The 16,420-nt window shown below is 51.8% G+C and overlaps 1 protein-coding gene across 3 annotated transcripts in view; it reads right to left on the reverse strand.

Moving 5' to 3' along the window:
- The window catches only part of Gabbr1 (gamma-aminobutyric acid type B receptor subunit 1), a 30,508-nt gene extending 14,644 nt beyond the window's left edge, over positions 1 to 15,864 (reverse strand). The window contains exons 1-11 of one of the 3 annotated variants that reach the window (XM_028856673.2): positions 15,546 to 15,864; positions 15,040 to 15,124; positions 14,181 to 14,384; positions 13,263 to 13,448; positions 12,073 to 12,093; positions 10,709 to 10,869; positions 7,696 to 7,830; positions 7,156 to 7,326; positions 6,112 to 6,213; positions 5,764 to 5,829; positions 5,146 to 5,337 (exon numbers count right to left, since the gene is read on the reverse strand). In XM_028856673.2, the coding sequence (XP_028712506.1) occupies positions 5,146 to 5,337; positions 5,764 to 5,829; positions 6,112 to 6,213; positions 7,156 to 7,326; positions 7,696 to 7,830; positions 10,709 to 10,869; positions 12,073 to 12,093; positions 13,263 to 13,448; positions 14,181 to 14,384; positions 15,040 to 15,124 (1,323 nt within the window). In that variant the 5' untranslated portion in view covers positions 15,546 to 15,864. The remainder of the gene's footprint in view (positions 1 to 5,145; positions 5,338 to 5,763; positions 5,830 to 6,111; positions 6,214 to 7,155; positions 7,327 to 7,695; positions 7,831 to 10,708; positions 10,870 to 12,072; positions 12,094 to 13,262; positions 13,449 to 14,180; positions 14,385 to 15,039; positions 15,125 to 15,545) is intronic. The other 2 variants (XM_037200057.1, XM_037200056.1) reach the window with 2 other exon arrangements.
- Between the last annotated feature and the right edge of the window lie 556 nt (positions 15,865 to 16,420).

The following is a 16,420-nucleotide window of genomic DNA, read 5'->3' on the forward strand; positions in this document are numbered from 1 at the left end:
TATAATAACCATGCTTGGCTTTCTACTTAAGGGTGAATGAGTTCCTGAACCTCTCGGAACTGCCTTCCACATAACAGAGACCACTCACACCCTCCTTTCCTTACCATCCAGAAACATAGGAAAACGTTTAACTTTTTCTTGGCAAAACACATGTATGATATAGAATCACTTCAGAGAACTGCTGGATTTAGAACATTCACAGGTATGCTCTAATGAAGGAATGATACATGGATGAAGAATCTTTGCTCCTGGAGAGTGAATGATTCAACATGTAAAAGCAACTACTGGCAAGCCTGAGTTGGAGTCCTGGGACACACATAATGGAGGGAGAGAACCAACACCCAAAAGGTTATCCTCTGACCTTCACATGTGCACCTTGGTGTGGCACACATACACAAAATAAACGGATAAAATGTAATTTTTGAAACATATTGCCAGGTGGTGGTGGTGCAAGCCTTTTACCCCAGCACTAGGGAGGCAGAGGCAGGTGGATCTCTGAGTTTGAGGACAGCCTGGTCTACAGAGCAAGTTCTAGGACAGCCTGTCTGGGGGAGGGGGGGGGGTGTTTAAACCTTGTTCCCATGCCCCCAGAACATTTTTTTTCTGTTTCGTTTTTTAGAAACAGCCTGGGCCTTGAAATACAAAGGTCTAGGCTCAACTACCCTAGAGCAGGAATAAGCTCCATTTCCATTCCTCTCATAAGCATTAGTACCTAGCATTGCACACAGCTCACAGAGGACACACTAAAACACCCCTGGAACTCTGTGCACTTCATGTGACACTGTAAGGATATACACATGTCACACGTACCCATAGAATGCAAAGAAAAATAAGACAGCTGGCCCTAATATAAGCCATGGACTTTGGGTGACCATGGCCAGTTGAAGATCATCAGCTGTAACCAATATACTCCTGTGGTGGCGGAATCTGACGATGGAAAGGTATACATGGAAAATATAAGAACTGTGGGCCTTTCAATTTTGCTGTGGATCTAAAACAATGACATCTTTAAGTAAAAACAAAATCCATTGGATGGGTAAGTAGATGAATGGGTTCCAATTCTAATTAAACCACTTACCTACTAAGAAATCTCAAGCAAGTTATTAAATCTCACTAAACTGGCTATTCAGCTTTAAAATGGGAATACTAGTGTGTTAAAGAGCTCCTGTAAGGATTAAGTAAGAATACATAAAATGCTGGGTATGAAGAATATTACACTTCTCCCTATGAGTTTCCCTGGTCGCACCCTCGTCTTTGTTCCTAGTGCTCAGGCCTGTAATTCTGGCCCAACACCTTACAAGTCTCATTGACTCTAACACGTTGTAGTTATACAGGACCACTGATCTCAAATTCAAAGAAACAGCAGCGGCAGCACCTGTAGTCCAACAAGCTGCCTGTGAGGGGCAGGGGGTGGGGGGAGGGAGACACACATGCATCTGAGACTATAAGTTCAAGATCAACCTGGGCAACACAGTAAGATCCACCACCTCAGAGAGAGGCAGACAGACAGGCAGTCCACAATGGCGCATGCCTGTAACCTCCAACTCAGGAGGCAGACAAAAACAGTAGGATCTCAAATTAAAGGTGATTCTAGTGTACACAGCTAAGTTAAAAGATAGCCAGAGCTACAGCACAGTAAGACTCTCATCTCAAAACAAAAAGAAAGGTGGATGGGCTGGAGGAATGGCTCAGTGGTCCAGAGTGCAGCTGCTACTGCGGAGGACCCATGCGACTCCAGCGGAGGACCCATGCGACTCCAGCGGAGGACCCATGCGACTCCAGCGGAGGACCCATGCGACTCCAGCTCCAGGGACCTGATACCTCTGGCCTCCGCTGGCATCTCCACATACACATTCAGACACACTTAAAAACAATGAAATAAAACAAAAACAAGGACAGGAGAAGAAACAAACAAGATTCACTTTTTCCTCATATTCCCACACTGTCCAGCGTATAAGACAGAAAAGTAAGCTACAGATTTTCAAATCAGGAAATCCTCTTAACCTGTTTGCTCTAACGTTTCATTAACACTATCCCTCTACATACAGGAGGAGGAAAACGAGGCTGAGGAGGGTGGAGATGAAGGCGGTGACGATGCTGTGGGCGGCGGTGGCAGGGTGACGGTGATAACTAACGTCTGTATAGTCCTTACTTGGTTCCAGGCACACAGACCGATGTGTTTAACCCTCAAACATTTCAATGAATGGACTCTATCATTATCTCTATTTCAGAAATGAGGAAACAGAGGCACAGGTCCTGTAACTTGCCTGACGTTACACTGTAGCAAGTGTCGAGGCTGCCATTCCAGCCCAGGGTGTCTGGCTCATTGTGCGCTATCCTGAGCTACTTCTGTGCTGAAAGCCTCTGCAGGTGCAAGTGCTCACAGACAGCAGCACGCTAACACTTTCTGAGCAGTCAGTCCTTCAGCTTTCAGGTCTAGCCAATCCTCAGTTCAAAGCAGAGATTACATCAGAAAATCACCATATTGGGAAAGGATTAATCTGCTCAGCATGATATTATCCCCAGATTCTCAGCTCACTCAGGACAGCACAGCTAGCCAAGAAGAGCACCACCGAAAATCATGAAAAAACAATCCTTCCCCTTGAGTCGGCAAAGATTATGGTTATATTTCTCCCTCCCCCACCCTCCTCCCCCACCCCCCTCCCCACCCACCCTACCCCCCTCTCTTCTTTCTTGGTGAATGGTGTGGGTTTGGATGTATATGATCTCACACCTCTAGCCCAGGTTGGCCTCCATTTCCCAGACATGGTGCTTAACATTCTTTCTCTAAGCCAGGGTTTCTCAAGCCCCATGCTGTCGACATCCTTAGCAAGAAAGTCTTGTTGCTGGGGGCTTAACTGTACATTATAGGATATTTAGAAGCGCCCTCGCCCTCACCCTCCAGACACTGCAACCTCTTTTGAAAACCGCTACCCTACAGTTCTCACCGGTGACCAGATCTGCAGGGTCACAAACTCCAGAAATGAAATCCTCAGGTCCCAGATCTAGGCAACTGCAGGGAAAGGTTCAGTAACCTATCTACTAACCTAATTTTCCAGTTGGAGCTGATGGAAACTTGGGAACTGGTGCAAACAAACCTAAGGCCAACGCTGCTGTTTCCGTCTCTATGGCTCTGCCACTCCACCCTCCAACCCAACCTTTGCCTGATCCACGTCCTCTGAGGCTGTTTGACTTGTCACTTGAAAACACTGCTCCTCTCTTCTATTGAAAAATCTAGGCTTTTCCACACGACATTTTTAGCTGGGGATTCAAGAAGACTCTGAGTGCCTTTGAAAAAAAGGTACTTTCTCTGGAAACCAAAAGCCAGAAAAGACCTGTGCTCCCAACATCCCCACCCAACTCTAAACTCTGTCAGTTCCTTCTCTCTCCCCGGTGTCAGACAGAGCCCTAGAGTGGCAGGTTGTGAACTTAGGACACTAATAAGCCTTTCTGACTTTGGTAACCATGCCTCACTACTCTGGGTTCCAGAAAATGACTCAGCTTTCTTCTCTTGTGCAGGGAAGTGGTTATCCAGTGTTCCTTCGCTGTAGTTTTTAATTAAAATAAATTAAACATAGCATCCCCTTAGAACATTCCAGAGCACAGTTTATAATCAGAATCCACATAGCAAGCCACTCACAATCTACTGCCAAAAGCAGATTACCAAATCTCATTTCTCCTTTGCTAAAACACTACCATTATCTGCACAGCATTATCTGCACATACAAGTATAAAGATTTTGGCCAGGCTTTATGCTTTTCCATGGAAAATGACGGGGCAGGGCAGATTGGTGTTCAACTCTACTGGGCAATAGGAGATGCATGACCCGGGACATGTCAGTAAACCTCCCTGGTTCTAATTTTCTAGCTCAAAAGATATAAATAACAAATCTAGTTTAGAGTATTGCTGTTAAGATCCTGAAATTATACATCCAATATCCTGACTGTCCTCATAAAATCAACCAGTATTAACAGCATCACTAGTTCACCTCTCTGAAAGCAGGTATTTCACAGCTGGAGTTACATCAGGTATAATAAACAGACACACAGGTTACCCCCACTGACCTATCGAGATCCCTGCACTGTGGGGTATGGTGCTGTACAGCAAGGGCCTCTTCCCTACACACCCACACCTACTCCCACTCATGACTCCATACACAGCGCTACCCTGGTCCTCCCAAATTAAGACAGTGCGCCTTCCAGCTTCAAGTGTTATCATTAGAAAACTATCTGTGGCTAAAGGATTTCTGAAGTCTCATTTACATCCAAGATTCTTTAAAAAGAAGGAAAGTGAGGGAGAGAAATAGTAAAAACTAATTTCACATCCATCAAAGTGACTATTAACAGCGGGCAGTGGTGGTACACGCTTTTAATCCCAGCACTAAGGAGGCAGAGGCAGGAGGATCTCTGAGTTCGAGGCCAGCCCGGTATACAGAGCAAGTTCCAGGACAGACAAGGCTCTACAGAAAAACTCCATCTTGAAAAACCAAAAATAAATAGATAGATAGATGAATAGATAGATAGATAAATAGTGAATATTAAAGCCAGGCATGCTAGCACACGCCTTTACTCCAAGCTCTCGGGAGGCCAGAGGCAGGGTAATCTCTGTGAGTTTGAGGCCAGTCTAGTCTACATATCCAGGACATCCAGAGGCACAAAAAGACTCTCTTTAAAAAAGCAAGAAAGTGAATATTAAGCAACTCTCTGAGGTACTAACATAAGTCTCACACACACACACACACACACCCCGATAATAATTATAATAATAATAATAATACATAAAAACAGATCGGTGCCCAAGAGAAGCTCTCTGGAAAAGGTATGACATGTATGTAAGCTTCTGTATCACCATTAATGCCTTTCCCTCACTTGACTTCTCACCAACTGCTCCTTGTTTCCATGGTAACAGCCCTTCCACTCATCAGAAGCCTACTGTACATGCAACTATTTTTCTCTCTTGCCCAAGGAAATAACAGCACAGGTAGAACCCACGAAACATGACGCAAATAAGCACAACTGGTTTGAGCACAGGCCCCTTTCCACACTGGACTTTACTGCTATCCCCCTTCTTTCCCTTCCCTGCCCTTCTGCGATGCTCCCACAGTCCCTTCCACCCCAGTGCCAGTTTCCAAGTCCCCACCCTCACCATGTTGGAAATGCTCCGGGTGTTGGCAGGGTTCAGCATGACAATCTCAGTGGTGATATGGCCCTCCACCGCCTCAGTCATCTCATCCACTGTACAATTGATTGATGGGTCATAGATCTTGAACCAGTTGTCAGCATACCACCCAATGAGGAACCAGACATACTTCTTCCCGAAGAGCCGCTCCTTATAGACCTGCATTCAAAGTGAGGAAGGGAGCATTGGAGATTTGGTTTTGTTCTAGACACTGTTTAGCCTCCTGAGAATCAAGAACAGGATTTTCTTTTTTAATCTTCACTGAAGCCCATTACTTTCTATGCTAACCTAAAAATTTAGTAATATGTTTTTTGAAATCTTCAAATCATAGGAAAGGCTCAACAAGATGCCTCCATCAGTCACTCAGGAAAGATGGTGTTAAAACACACAGGAAAATGAGAAAGTGTAGGGGCATGTTTGAGTGTAGACAAGTGATAGAGTCAGAGTCTACAGACAGGCTTGGTATTCATTATCACCTCAGGTCATTTGCTATCAATCTGAGCAGAAATGCCATAAGGAGGACCCACGAGAAAACCACCATAGACAGCCTATCCAGCCCCTCCCTGCTCCAGATTCCATCTCCACCTCACAAAAAACTTTGCGGGCTTCAGTCTCATAGAAAAGTCCCACGATGATTCGAGCATCTTGACGCTATAAAACAGAAAGAGAAACAGAGCTCCTGAGGGATGCTGAAAGCGCCTGAGGGTTAAGCCAGCGCTTTTGAAGCGTTGATTTCCCAGCTCCAACTGCTTAGTGCAAAGGAATGTTCAATGGGCAGTGGATAAATGTCAACGGAAGATGGAACTAAGCCTTCCCAGGAGACTCAGCTGCCTCACAGAATGAACAACTGCCTCTCCCAGACTCTCCTTTCCAGAGGACCACCTCCCACCACGGCCCCTTGGCAGGCTGAGCCCTCCATCCCTGCTCGCCCACCTTCAGGTTTTTAACAGGCACAGCTGGATCTGAGAAGAAACTCTGGCGGAAGGTGATCTCAATTCCAGCCTCTTTCACTCGCTCCTCTAGATCATCCAGCGTCTTAGGTGGGCATAAGAAAGAAGTAGGGAGATGGGGTACATACAGGATAAAGCAGAGCCCATGCGTGAGAACTGACTATAAACTCACAGCAAAGGAGTAGTATCTGAGCCTTATTCCAACAGCCCCTGGGCCCTATGAGGAAAGGGTGGAAGAAAACACCCCCAGTCTTAGGAGGCAGCTTCCAAGATGCATCATGAGCCCCTCCTCAGTTCTGTATCCAGGGACACTGCCCCATCCACCCCACTCCTGACACTGAGAAGAAATTAGAGGAAACAGAAAAAAGCAGGGCAGGATCCAGAACAGACAAGATGATGCCAGCTCAAGAGGCAAGTGGGCAGACAGACAAAAGGATCACAGGAAAACGGACTGAGTCACTAGGAAAAAGTGGGAGGGGAGGATTAAAGGGTCACTGAGCATGAGTTCATAGACAACCCAGAGAACAATCAGGCTAACTTCCCTCAAGTGTGGAGCCTTGTGTTCCCTCCCTACCTCTGGGAGCTCCCTGTCCCTCTTCAAATCATCTATAAGCATCATTCTGTGTCAACTACCAAACCCACACCTCTGTCATCATCTCTTATTTGTCTGCCTGTCCCTTCACCCTCTTCCTTCCCACCCCATCCAGGAGCTACACACTCAGCTGCCAATCACCCTCCACCCCTGAAGGCACTGGAATCCACTGCTTCCCTAAGACCCTATTTCATATTCCCTCTGATCTCAACTTGGAATTAAACCCACTTTCCCAGCACAGAGTCCTATCTATCCGGGTGACAAAACAAAACGAGGGAGAGGATTCCAAAAATCCAACTCATGTGTTCCCCGGGCTACAGAAAGAACAAGCACTTCGCCCACTTGGAATGTGTTCACTTTCGATAAACCATCAAGATCTCCCCCAACAGAGCAGATGCCCTGGGACCTCACATCCCATCCCCTCTCCGGACTCACTGAGGTGAAGACCTCTGTCGTCTGCTGGATGGTGGCAATCTTCTTCCAGCCCCACTTTTCAAAGAGTTTCACCCGGGTGGGATTGTGGAGTGTGGCGGATGGATGCGTTCGGAAGAACGTTGGGAAACGCTGTCGGTTTGACAGGGCTGGTGAGCTGGAGCCGTATGAGAGCTGAGGAAGAAGGACGGGAGGTGTCCGTGCAAAGCGAGGATGCCAGGCGTGTCTTTAGCCCTTCGTGGCTCTGATTTTCCTCCCAACTCTCCAAACCTCCCCACCTTTGTCCCAGGAAAGCTATTTTCAACACACACACACACACACACACACACACACACACACACACACACACACACACATATCTGAGTCTTCACCCATGGATCCCCAGAGCTCCTTCAGGCAATGCTACTAGAAGGCCAACCTGCTCAGGTTCTCAGCTGGCAGTGGGTGCCTCTCTCCAGTCCTCTTAAACATAACCACAATTCCTCTACTTAGCACAGCCCAAAAGGGGATGACCCTCCCTCCCGCTCCCACCGCCTTGCATACCACGATAAGGTTCCACATCCGGGCAGCCTCGGCTACAAGTGTGGAGACAGAGCTGCAGCCAGGCATGAGGATGATCTTGATAGGGTCATTGTAGAGTAGTTCGTACAGGTACTTGGTGGCTTGCCCCGGGTCACACTGAGGGAGGAGGGAGGAAATGAAGGCTGGCTCCCAACCCTCCCCCTCCACACAAACACATCTTATGACGCCTACCGTCCTGGACAGCCTAGCACCTTCCTCAGTTCCTCCCTTCCATCATTTTCACCACATTCTTCTTCCTGTCAACTTTCTAGTTTCTCCTCTTTCATTAAGCTCCCTTCTTGTCTTCCATCTGGAACCCCAGCCCTAGCCACTACTGCCCGCTCTGCCTTCCATATTAATGCATTTTCTACCCTCCCCCTTTTCTGTTCATCCTCAGTCATCCCTAAACCCACTCTCTTTGGTCATCTCTGCCCCCGATCCCATGTTTACAGGTTCTGTACATCTGCCCAGAAAGTCTGCAGGAACACAAACACGTTCTCTCCAGATCCCCAGACAGCTTCCTCAATGAAATTTCCACCTTCAATTTGAGAGAACAGGAGCAAGATCAGTAGGGGATCTGATCAGCACCCCATCCTTTCCTGCTGGGCCCTGACATTTGACAATTCCATTAAAAAAAAGGGGGGAGGGAGTGAGGAAGACTCTACAATGAAGAAAATAAACAGAACGGAACTCTCCACAAGTCAGATGACATTAGAGGTGCCTGAAAGACGCAACTGGAAAGCTGGAGAGGAAAAGAAAGGTAGGGAAAATTGGGGGAGGAAGAGCCGGCCCTGGGTCCCCCACTGTCTGTTCCCCTCCTGCTGAAGTATGACATTTCAGAAGCTGCTGGAGCCCCCAAAAGAAGTGGAGAAGAAATGGCAACCAGTGGGGAGTCAGAGCAGAGGGGCACAGGGGACTGGAGGGGGGTTAGGAAGGAAATAAAGAAGGCACCTGGAGTCTGCTTGCTCCCCACTGAGGCCTGACATTTGAGACACTGTGGGAAGTTGGAGACATAAAGCCCAGGGAGCCAGGGGGAGCTGGCAAATCTGGGCACCCAAAAAAATGTACTCTGAACTCAGCTACCTGCTCCGCTCTCTCCCCGTCAAGGGCAGGGTTCACCTGTAGGTTTGGAACACATCCATGCCTCCTACTCAGCACCTTTACAATTTTTTTTTAACCATTATAGGGTCCTTTTCAACTTGTGTTAGAGCAGATACTGCCCCCAGCTTCTCCCCAGCCCATAAGTGCTCCTCCAATATGTGTCTGAAGAAATAATTTAATATGAACAGTAAGGATACTCAGAAACCTACAGTTACATAAAACAGGGCATGTGTGGCCTAATGTGTGTGCCATCTTTGGCTTCTTTCTTCTCTTCCTGTTCTTACCTACTCCTCTCCACACCCCACCCATCACTGCAAAGTTCCCCCTGGGGGGGGGTCCCCCTCTTACCAAATGCCAAGGGTCTAGACCTACCTCTGCCACACCCCCTCCTTCACGTCTACCTTCTTCTAGCCTGACACTCCATTTGCCTTCCAACACCTCCAGGGACGCACTTGTCACCGAGGATGAGTCTGAGCTCAGGCCTCACCATCTTCCTGCAGTGACCATCCCAAAGCCTGCTCCGTCTCTGTCTCTCTCTAGCTTCCCTCACAGCCAATTATCTATTTTGCTCTCTAGACAGATCAAGACCCTCTCTCTTCCTGCCTCCCTACCCTCACATGTAATTTTTTTCCCTGCACCCTGCCATTCTTCCCACAGGCATCCTGGGATAAGCTGCAGGCAGGCATTTTCTAGGCAGGATTCCTGTGGATGAAAATGAAGACACTACTTGGGATTCCTTCCTGACTCAGGAGTTTGAACTAGTGTTTTAAACAAATGGTGATTCTTGTTCAGTGATGTTTGAGACCCAGAGAGAAGACAACAATCCAAGGAATTTTAAGTTTTCTCTCCAGGCCCCCTAACAACCCTTCCCCAGCACTCTGCCTGCAGGCTCCCTTCTGCCCCCTTTGGAGGCATATGTCTATTTTTAGGTGCATAACAATGTTCCACACACCCCAAGTATAAAATGGCCAAATCCCACCTGTACTGTTTCCCTAACCTCAAGTCTCTGGAGTCACAAGTCAGAAAGGACCCAAACCTCCTTCCTTCTGTCATATCAGTCTCCACTTAGGGAGAGACCTGGTAAAGAAATTTAATTATAGACCTCCTCTAACACCAACATTTCTTCATCATGACCCCCTCCCCTCTATCCTCTTCCCAACCCTACACGCTGTTTCTCTCTTCAGATCCACTGGGCCATGACAATAAAACCAGAAGCTGAAATGAGGACCCCAAGGTTCCACAGGAGGCCCAGGGTTCTTCACTGTCCCCACCCTCCTCCCCGCCCCCTCCCTTCTCCATTCTTTTCCGATCTCGCTGTACACCGACTCTCCACCCCAGTGCTGTTGCAGGGGCTCCTTGTGGACCCCAACACACTCTCCCAGGGCCTAAGCCCACCTCTTGATTATTATTAGTCTTTCCCAAAGCCGTAGGCCACATTCTCACAGGAATCCCCGATAGGGCAGATGAGAAGTCAGGTAGCCCTACCTTACTGTTTGTTTTGATACATAAAGTAGAACCCTCTTGTCCCTCTAAATCCTCCCCCTTCTCTCCCTATTCCTTCCAGCCCCAACCTACGCCAAGATTTACCTTGTTACCATGGTAAATGTAAACCCCTGCGCCAGATGCCAGCTCTGACGTTCCTTCCAGCCCCCAAACCTGGCCAGGGAGAGTTTACTCCAAAGGATCAGCACCTAAGACCCCCACCATTTCTGCGAGTCTCCTACTGCCTGCAAGAGAGTCGGCCTTGAGAGCCACTGAGACATCCCTAAGCTCCTGCACCCCCAGCGCGTCTCCAGCCAATCACACTCGGGAGGGGTCTGCTTCGCAATCCCAAAGAGGATTCGCAGCCCTGGCCCCCCACCGCCCCAGCCACTCTGTCCCTCACCCCGACTACCTTGCTGTCGTGGTGGATAAGCTTGAGCTCGTAGTCCGGCAAGATGTCCCTGCGGCTGTTAACGTCCTCCAGCGCCATCTCCACCGCGGGCTGGCAGGCCTGGCCCCCCGGCCAGCCCCCGCTCATGGGAAACAGCGCCCCGATGTACACTGCACGCCGTTCTGAGGAGGGGTGCGGGGGGACCCTCGGGTGAGGCCGCGGGAGATGGGGGGAGTGAGAGGCCCACACCGAAGCCACCCCAGCCGCCATCACCAGCAGAAGCGGCAGCGGCCACCCCACCGGGAAGCAGGGGCCCCCCGGGCCCATGGCGGGGAGGGGCGGGGGCGGCCTCCTTGGGGTAGGGGCAGCTCAGGGGGGACACTTCTTCTGGGAGAGGCTGCCGGGAGGGCTTCGGGGAGGCGCCTCCATCCCAGGTCTCATGGGGAGGAGGGGGCCGGAGCCCCGGGGAGGCAGAGACGTGGGCTTCCTAGGGCCAGGCGGCGCTCGCTCCCGCCACCGCGGACTCTCTTCGCCGACTGACCGACCGACAGAAGGGAGGAGGGAGAAGAGGAGCTAGGAGGGGGGCCTTGACGTCACGGGCTGGGGGCGGGGATAGGAGCCAGCGTCGAGGGGAGGGGAGGGAGGGAGACGGGAGGGAGGGGTCTCCGCCGAAGGAGACTGGAGGGGAGGATGCCGAGAGGATCTGGAAAGCGAGAGGCTAAGCACAGAGCAAAATAAGAAGCGCGGTGGGTTGGATGGGGGGCTGGTCACAGTTCTTAAAGGGGGATATGGGGAGATGGAACGAAGGACTGAGGGTGGAAGGACTGAGAGTGATGAGAAACGTGTTGCAGACAGATAGGGTTGAGAAAGTGAGGACTGGCATGGAGAAGTGAGCCTTAGGGAAAGCACAGTGCGGCCGAGGGAAGGCTTGAGGAAGGGTGATGCGAGAAAACCGAGGATGGGAGGAGGTCCCGCGTGGGTGGGACCGGTGCACCGGGCCCATGGCACCTCGCGGTAAAACCTAGGTAGGGGGTGGCAGGAATAGGTCCCCAGGTCTGAAGGAATCCTACCAAGGAGAGACCTGGGATCCCCCGGCACACGGTTGCCCCCTACCGGGCTCCGCGCTAAGAACCCGAGTCCGGAGGAGGAGCGCGAGCCCGAAGAGCGTGGCCAGGCAGGGAGACTGGAGGGAGCCCTACCCGCGGAAAACCAGGATTTGGAGGCAAGAAACAGGTAGGGAGGGGAGGGCCAGGCCGCGAACTAGAATGGGTTGGGGAGATGAGTAACAGGACACCCACAACCCACGGAAAGAAATCCTGCTGGTGGAGGGTGAAGAGTGAGGGGGTGGGGGCGGCAGTGCACGCGGGAAGGGTTTCCGATCTCACCTGAGTGTGGCGTTCGATTCACTGGCAGCAGGAAAGACGGGGATCAGAGAAGAGTTACCAGTGGCGCCCAGCTTCCCAGGCCTGATCCCCAGCCCCCTCCCACACCTGTTCATGCGGAGCGGAGACTGCGTTCAGGGAAGGGTGCCTGGGGATAAGAGGAAGGCGGGGCTGGGGGTCAGGACTTGGTGTTTTCTTTATTTTTCAAAGGACAACAGAATTTGTGCCCGCAAGTAAAGGGGACCGGGGTATAGCCTGGTTTTGTAGCGCTTGAATATTATTTAAAAAAAAAAATCTATAGTCTCTTTAAGAAAAAAAAAAAAACCTACAAACACAGTTGGTTTTAAATGATTGCTGTTTAAATACCTTAATTTAGTAAATTCTCCCAAAAGTTGGCTAGCATATGAACACATTCTTAAGAGCTCAAAACGAGCGCTTAGTCAAAACTGAGGAAGCCTGAAGCTTGATTTTCATTCCAGGAGAGAAGAGTATACAAGAGTTTGGGTGCCCAGAAAAGGGAGATGCTTGTAGAAATAGACAGAGTAGAGCAAAGAGGTGGCAAACGGAAAAGCAGTTATTCCCTCAAGGAATGACCGAGGTTGTAAAAGGCATAGACAAGGCCCATCGTCTCCCCATCTGTCCTTGAGGTGTCCTTAGTGTCCGATCATTCTGCCCCCATTTTTGCCTCTTCCGTATATTTGCAACCCCAGATCTCGCCAATTATTTTTCTAAATGTATGTAATGATTTAATTCTGAATGTTTACAGTAATTCCATTGTAGAATGAATAACGAAGGATCAATTCTAGAAGAGTGGTACACAGGATGTTCTAAGTCTACAGAAAGGGGATGGTTTTTTTCCAGGAGAAAAATCTGAGTCATTAAACTTTAAGAAGGTGGGGGGGGGGTGACATTAATGAAGAAAAAGATAAAACACAAGGCCCAAGATTTGAAAGCAGGAAGGACACATTACAGGGAAATGGAATGGAGGGAAACCCAGCAAAGTGAATATAAAGGATCGTGGGGTCAAGTCTGAGGCAGGTGGATGGTGGAAAGAGTTGGGCTTTCACCTCTGTCTTCCCAGAGTCCTCCCCAGCACTCTTCACAGCACCCATCCTTTCCCTCTCCATTCCCACCCCACTCCCATTCTAGTGCAAGCAATCTCATCAGCTGCAGGCAGGCAGCTGTCCCCTCACCCTGGCAGTGGGGCTTGGGGGTGCTCCACTGGCCCTGACTACAGATGCTCCGGGAGCTGCCCACCAGATGGAAGTCGGGATCACATCGGAAATCCACCCGGGCTCCATCCAGAGCTGGGAGGTCCCCACCCGTCAGGAAAACCTTCCCATTTTCCAGGGTCAAGTAAGACTTGGAGCAGATTCGGACTGTAGAGAGACAGAAAAATAAGAAGAAAGGCAAGTTGTGGAGGGTTTCCCCGTGGAAATACAGAGAACGCAGGTTTGGGTCTGGGTTCACAAGCCTCCTGCTCCACAGGAAACCAGGTGTGCAATGGCTTTGCCTCCCTGCCTCTCTCCCTTTCTCCCTCGCCCCAGCATCCACATTCCTATCAGAAAAAAAGAAACAGCAATTCTATTGTAGGAACCCAAGATGGAGCTATAAACACACCAAGTAGGAATTGCTCACAGCACAGTAAAGTGAGTAGTTCTCTGCCTTTGAAATGTGTAGATGTATGCAAATTTGGATGCATGATCAGGCTTGCTTTTCTTATTATGGCTGGTCTATAATACTACTAAACTGGCTTATATGGCCATTGAGTTGGAGACAAAAGTGTCTGAAAAGGTAATGAAATTGTTTTATAACTTAAAAAAAAAATGCTTCACTGCCGATCCTCAAAGAACTCAGATGAAAAATCAAAGTTATTTCACCCAATGATCAGTGCCCTGATGAAGAGGATGAAGTGAACGCGCTGGCTGCTAGCTTGCTTCCTCCCACCAACTGCTCACAGCAACACCCTCCTCCTACATAGTACTCATTCATTAAACGTATTTGTGAATTTGCTTCCGCTGTATTCAAGTTGCTGACTTGCAAAATAACTAAGGTTGGTTTGCAACTTGGGAAAGGAATGGCCTGAAGGGGGGGCCTCCCAGGCTACTCACCACAGCGGCTGGGTGTGTCCATATCCGTCCAGGAGCCGTTGGCCAGGCACTTGCGCACCTTTGGCCCCACCACCTCGCGCTCCCCCCGGCACACATATTCAATCTCATAGTCCACCGGCAGGAAGTTGATGGCCTTCACCTGGTCGCGCGTCAGGCCGCGGTACCTGATGCCCCCTTCCCAGGGCGGGTGTATGATCTGGCAACCTGAGAGGGAGTGGGGAGGCACAGGGGAACCGTGGGAGCGGGAAGGCAGCGCCGCAGTGGAAGGAGGAAGAGCAGGGCGTGGTCAGCGGTAGGGCCCGGGATGGGGACAGAAACGGGGCTGGGGCGGGAGAGGACCGGGAGGCGGGAGTGGGGGCAGATAAGAACCCCAAGCTGCAGAACCCAGAGTCATGGGCTAGGGCTAGGGCTGATGCAAGAGTCCACCGGTGGAGAAGTGTAATGGAGAACAACGGCTAAGAAGAAATCGTAGAGGCTATAATGTTCGGTGGTTAAAATGGGGGAACCGGGCTAAAGAAGGATATCCGAGCTGAATGAGAAGAGGACCGACCACACAAGCCCATCTGAGCAACCAAGTGGACCACGGAACGGGGGCGCTGTAGTCATGTGGGGCCCGGAAAGGGAGGTAGGGCTTAGAAGATAATTCGGGGTCACAGAAAAGCGGTGTAGTGTAGCAACGTGAGGCAGAGGAAACGGGCGCTGGTGGTGATGCGGGGTGACAGAAAGGAGGTCAGGAGTAGTGAAGTGGCTGCCGGGCGGTGGGGGTGGGGTTCTGACGCGAGAGTGATTAGGGAAAGGAGACGTGCAGGGAAAGGGGCTAGAGGGTGGAAGAGGTCCGGGGCGCCGGAGGAGGGTGCACCTTCCGAGGTGGCGTTGGGGGTCTGCGCCCCGCCTGCGCCCAGGGGGCGGAGGAAGAGAGGCACCAGCAGCAGCAGCAGCAGCATCTGAGGAAAAGGCGGCCGTGAGAGCACGGCGGAGCCCGCCGGCAGCGGCCTGGACCAGCCGACGGACAGACCTCGCTCGGCGCGCCTCGCAGGCTCCGACCGCGCGGTTCGGGACGCGGAGGGCGCCCCGCGGAGGAGGCGGGGGCGGAGCCGCACGGGCTAGGGGAGAGGAGGAGAGAGCGCCTGTCCCCACCCTCCTCCGGCCTCCCTCGGCCCCCCACCCTCCCGGGACTCCACCTCTCTCCACCTCCTCTCCGCGGCCCCGGTGGCTAGCGCGAGCCCAGCTTACCCACGCTCCGGGGTCCCGCGGCCCCGTCGCTTGCCATTCGCACCCGACCCCCAAACCCCCGTCCCTGCCCTACGTCCACCGGCCTCCCTGCGTGCCCCGGTCCAAGCCCGGCTCCTGGGGCCCTGCTCTTACCTTGGCGCCGGGTCCCGCTCCCCGGCTGTCCCCGGGCCTCAAGGCCCCAGGCCCGGCCGCTGCTCCCCGGTCTCCCTCCCGGTCCTCCAGCTTCCCCTCCCCCCCGTCCTTCTTCCCTAGGAATCCGGGCTCCAGCCGGCCGGGGTCTCTCCCCTCCTCTTTCACTACCCGCAAACCCCACCCCCGTCTCTCCTTCCCCGGGGCGACGGCGGCCGCGAGAGCGCGGAGCCGGGAGGGAAGGAGGCGGCGCCGGGGACCGGGGAAGCTCTCGGGCGGAGGGAGGAAGGAGGGTGCAGGGGAAGACGGGGCGGGGGGAAGGGAAGGGGAGACCGAGAGAGGGCGCCTCCCACAACCCGAGCCCCGGGAGCCGCCCCGGATCCCGGCCCCTCCCTAGACCGCCCACGGCGCGGGAGGGTGTAGAGGTAGGATGGAGGGGACAGGGGTGCTCACGCACACGGGCGGGGACTGAGCGCTGCCGAAGGACCTGCGGGCTAGACTGCTCGAGACTGGCGGCGGGTGGGGGGCGGTGAGGCGACCGGAGCCTAAGGGAGGGGAGCTGGCACGGAGACAGAAGCCTGGATGAAGGTGGAGAAAAGGATGTTTGCACAAAGAGAAGGAAGACAGACCTGGATCCTGGCGAAAGGAGGGAAGCAGATGCCTAGGGCTTGGAAGAGAAGGGAGAAGCCAGGGTCAGAAGGGCAGCTGAGGGTGGAGGGGGCGCCCGGAGCCACCTAAGCCGGAGAAAAATGGGGTAGGAGAGCCGGAACTGGGATCCCAGGTTGGCTCCGTAGTACAGAAGTAAGCTTCTTGCCTGTTTATGGCAGGGAGCAAAAGTCCTGGGGCATTAAGAAGGGGAAACTGAGGTAGATGGAGAA

The sequence above is a fragment of the Peromyscus leucopus genome, chromosome 16_21 (assembly GCF_004664715.2).
Source record: "Peromyscus leucopus breed LL Stock chromosome 16_21, UCI_PerLeu_2.1, whole genome shotgun sequence".
In the NCBI taxonomy this organism is placed as follows: domain Eukaryota; kingdom Metazoa; phylum Chordata; class Mammalia; order Rodentia; family Cricetidae; genus Peromyscus; species Peromyscus leucopus.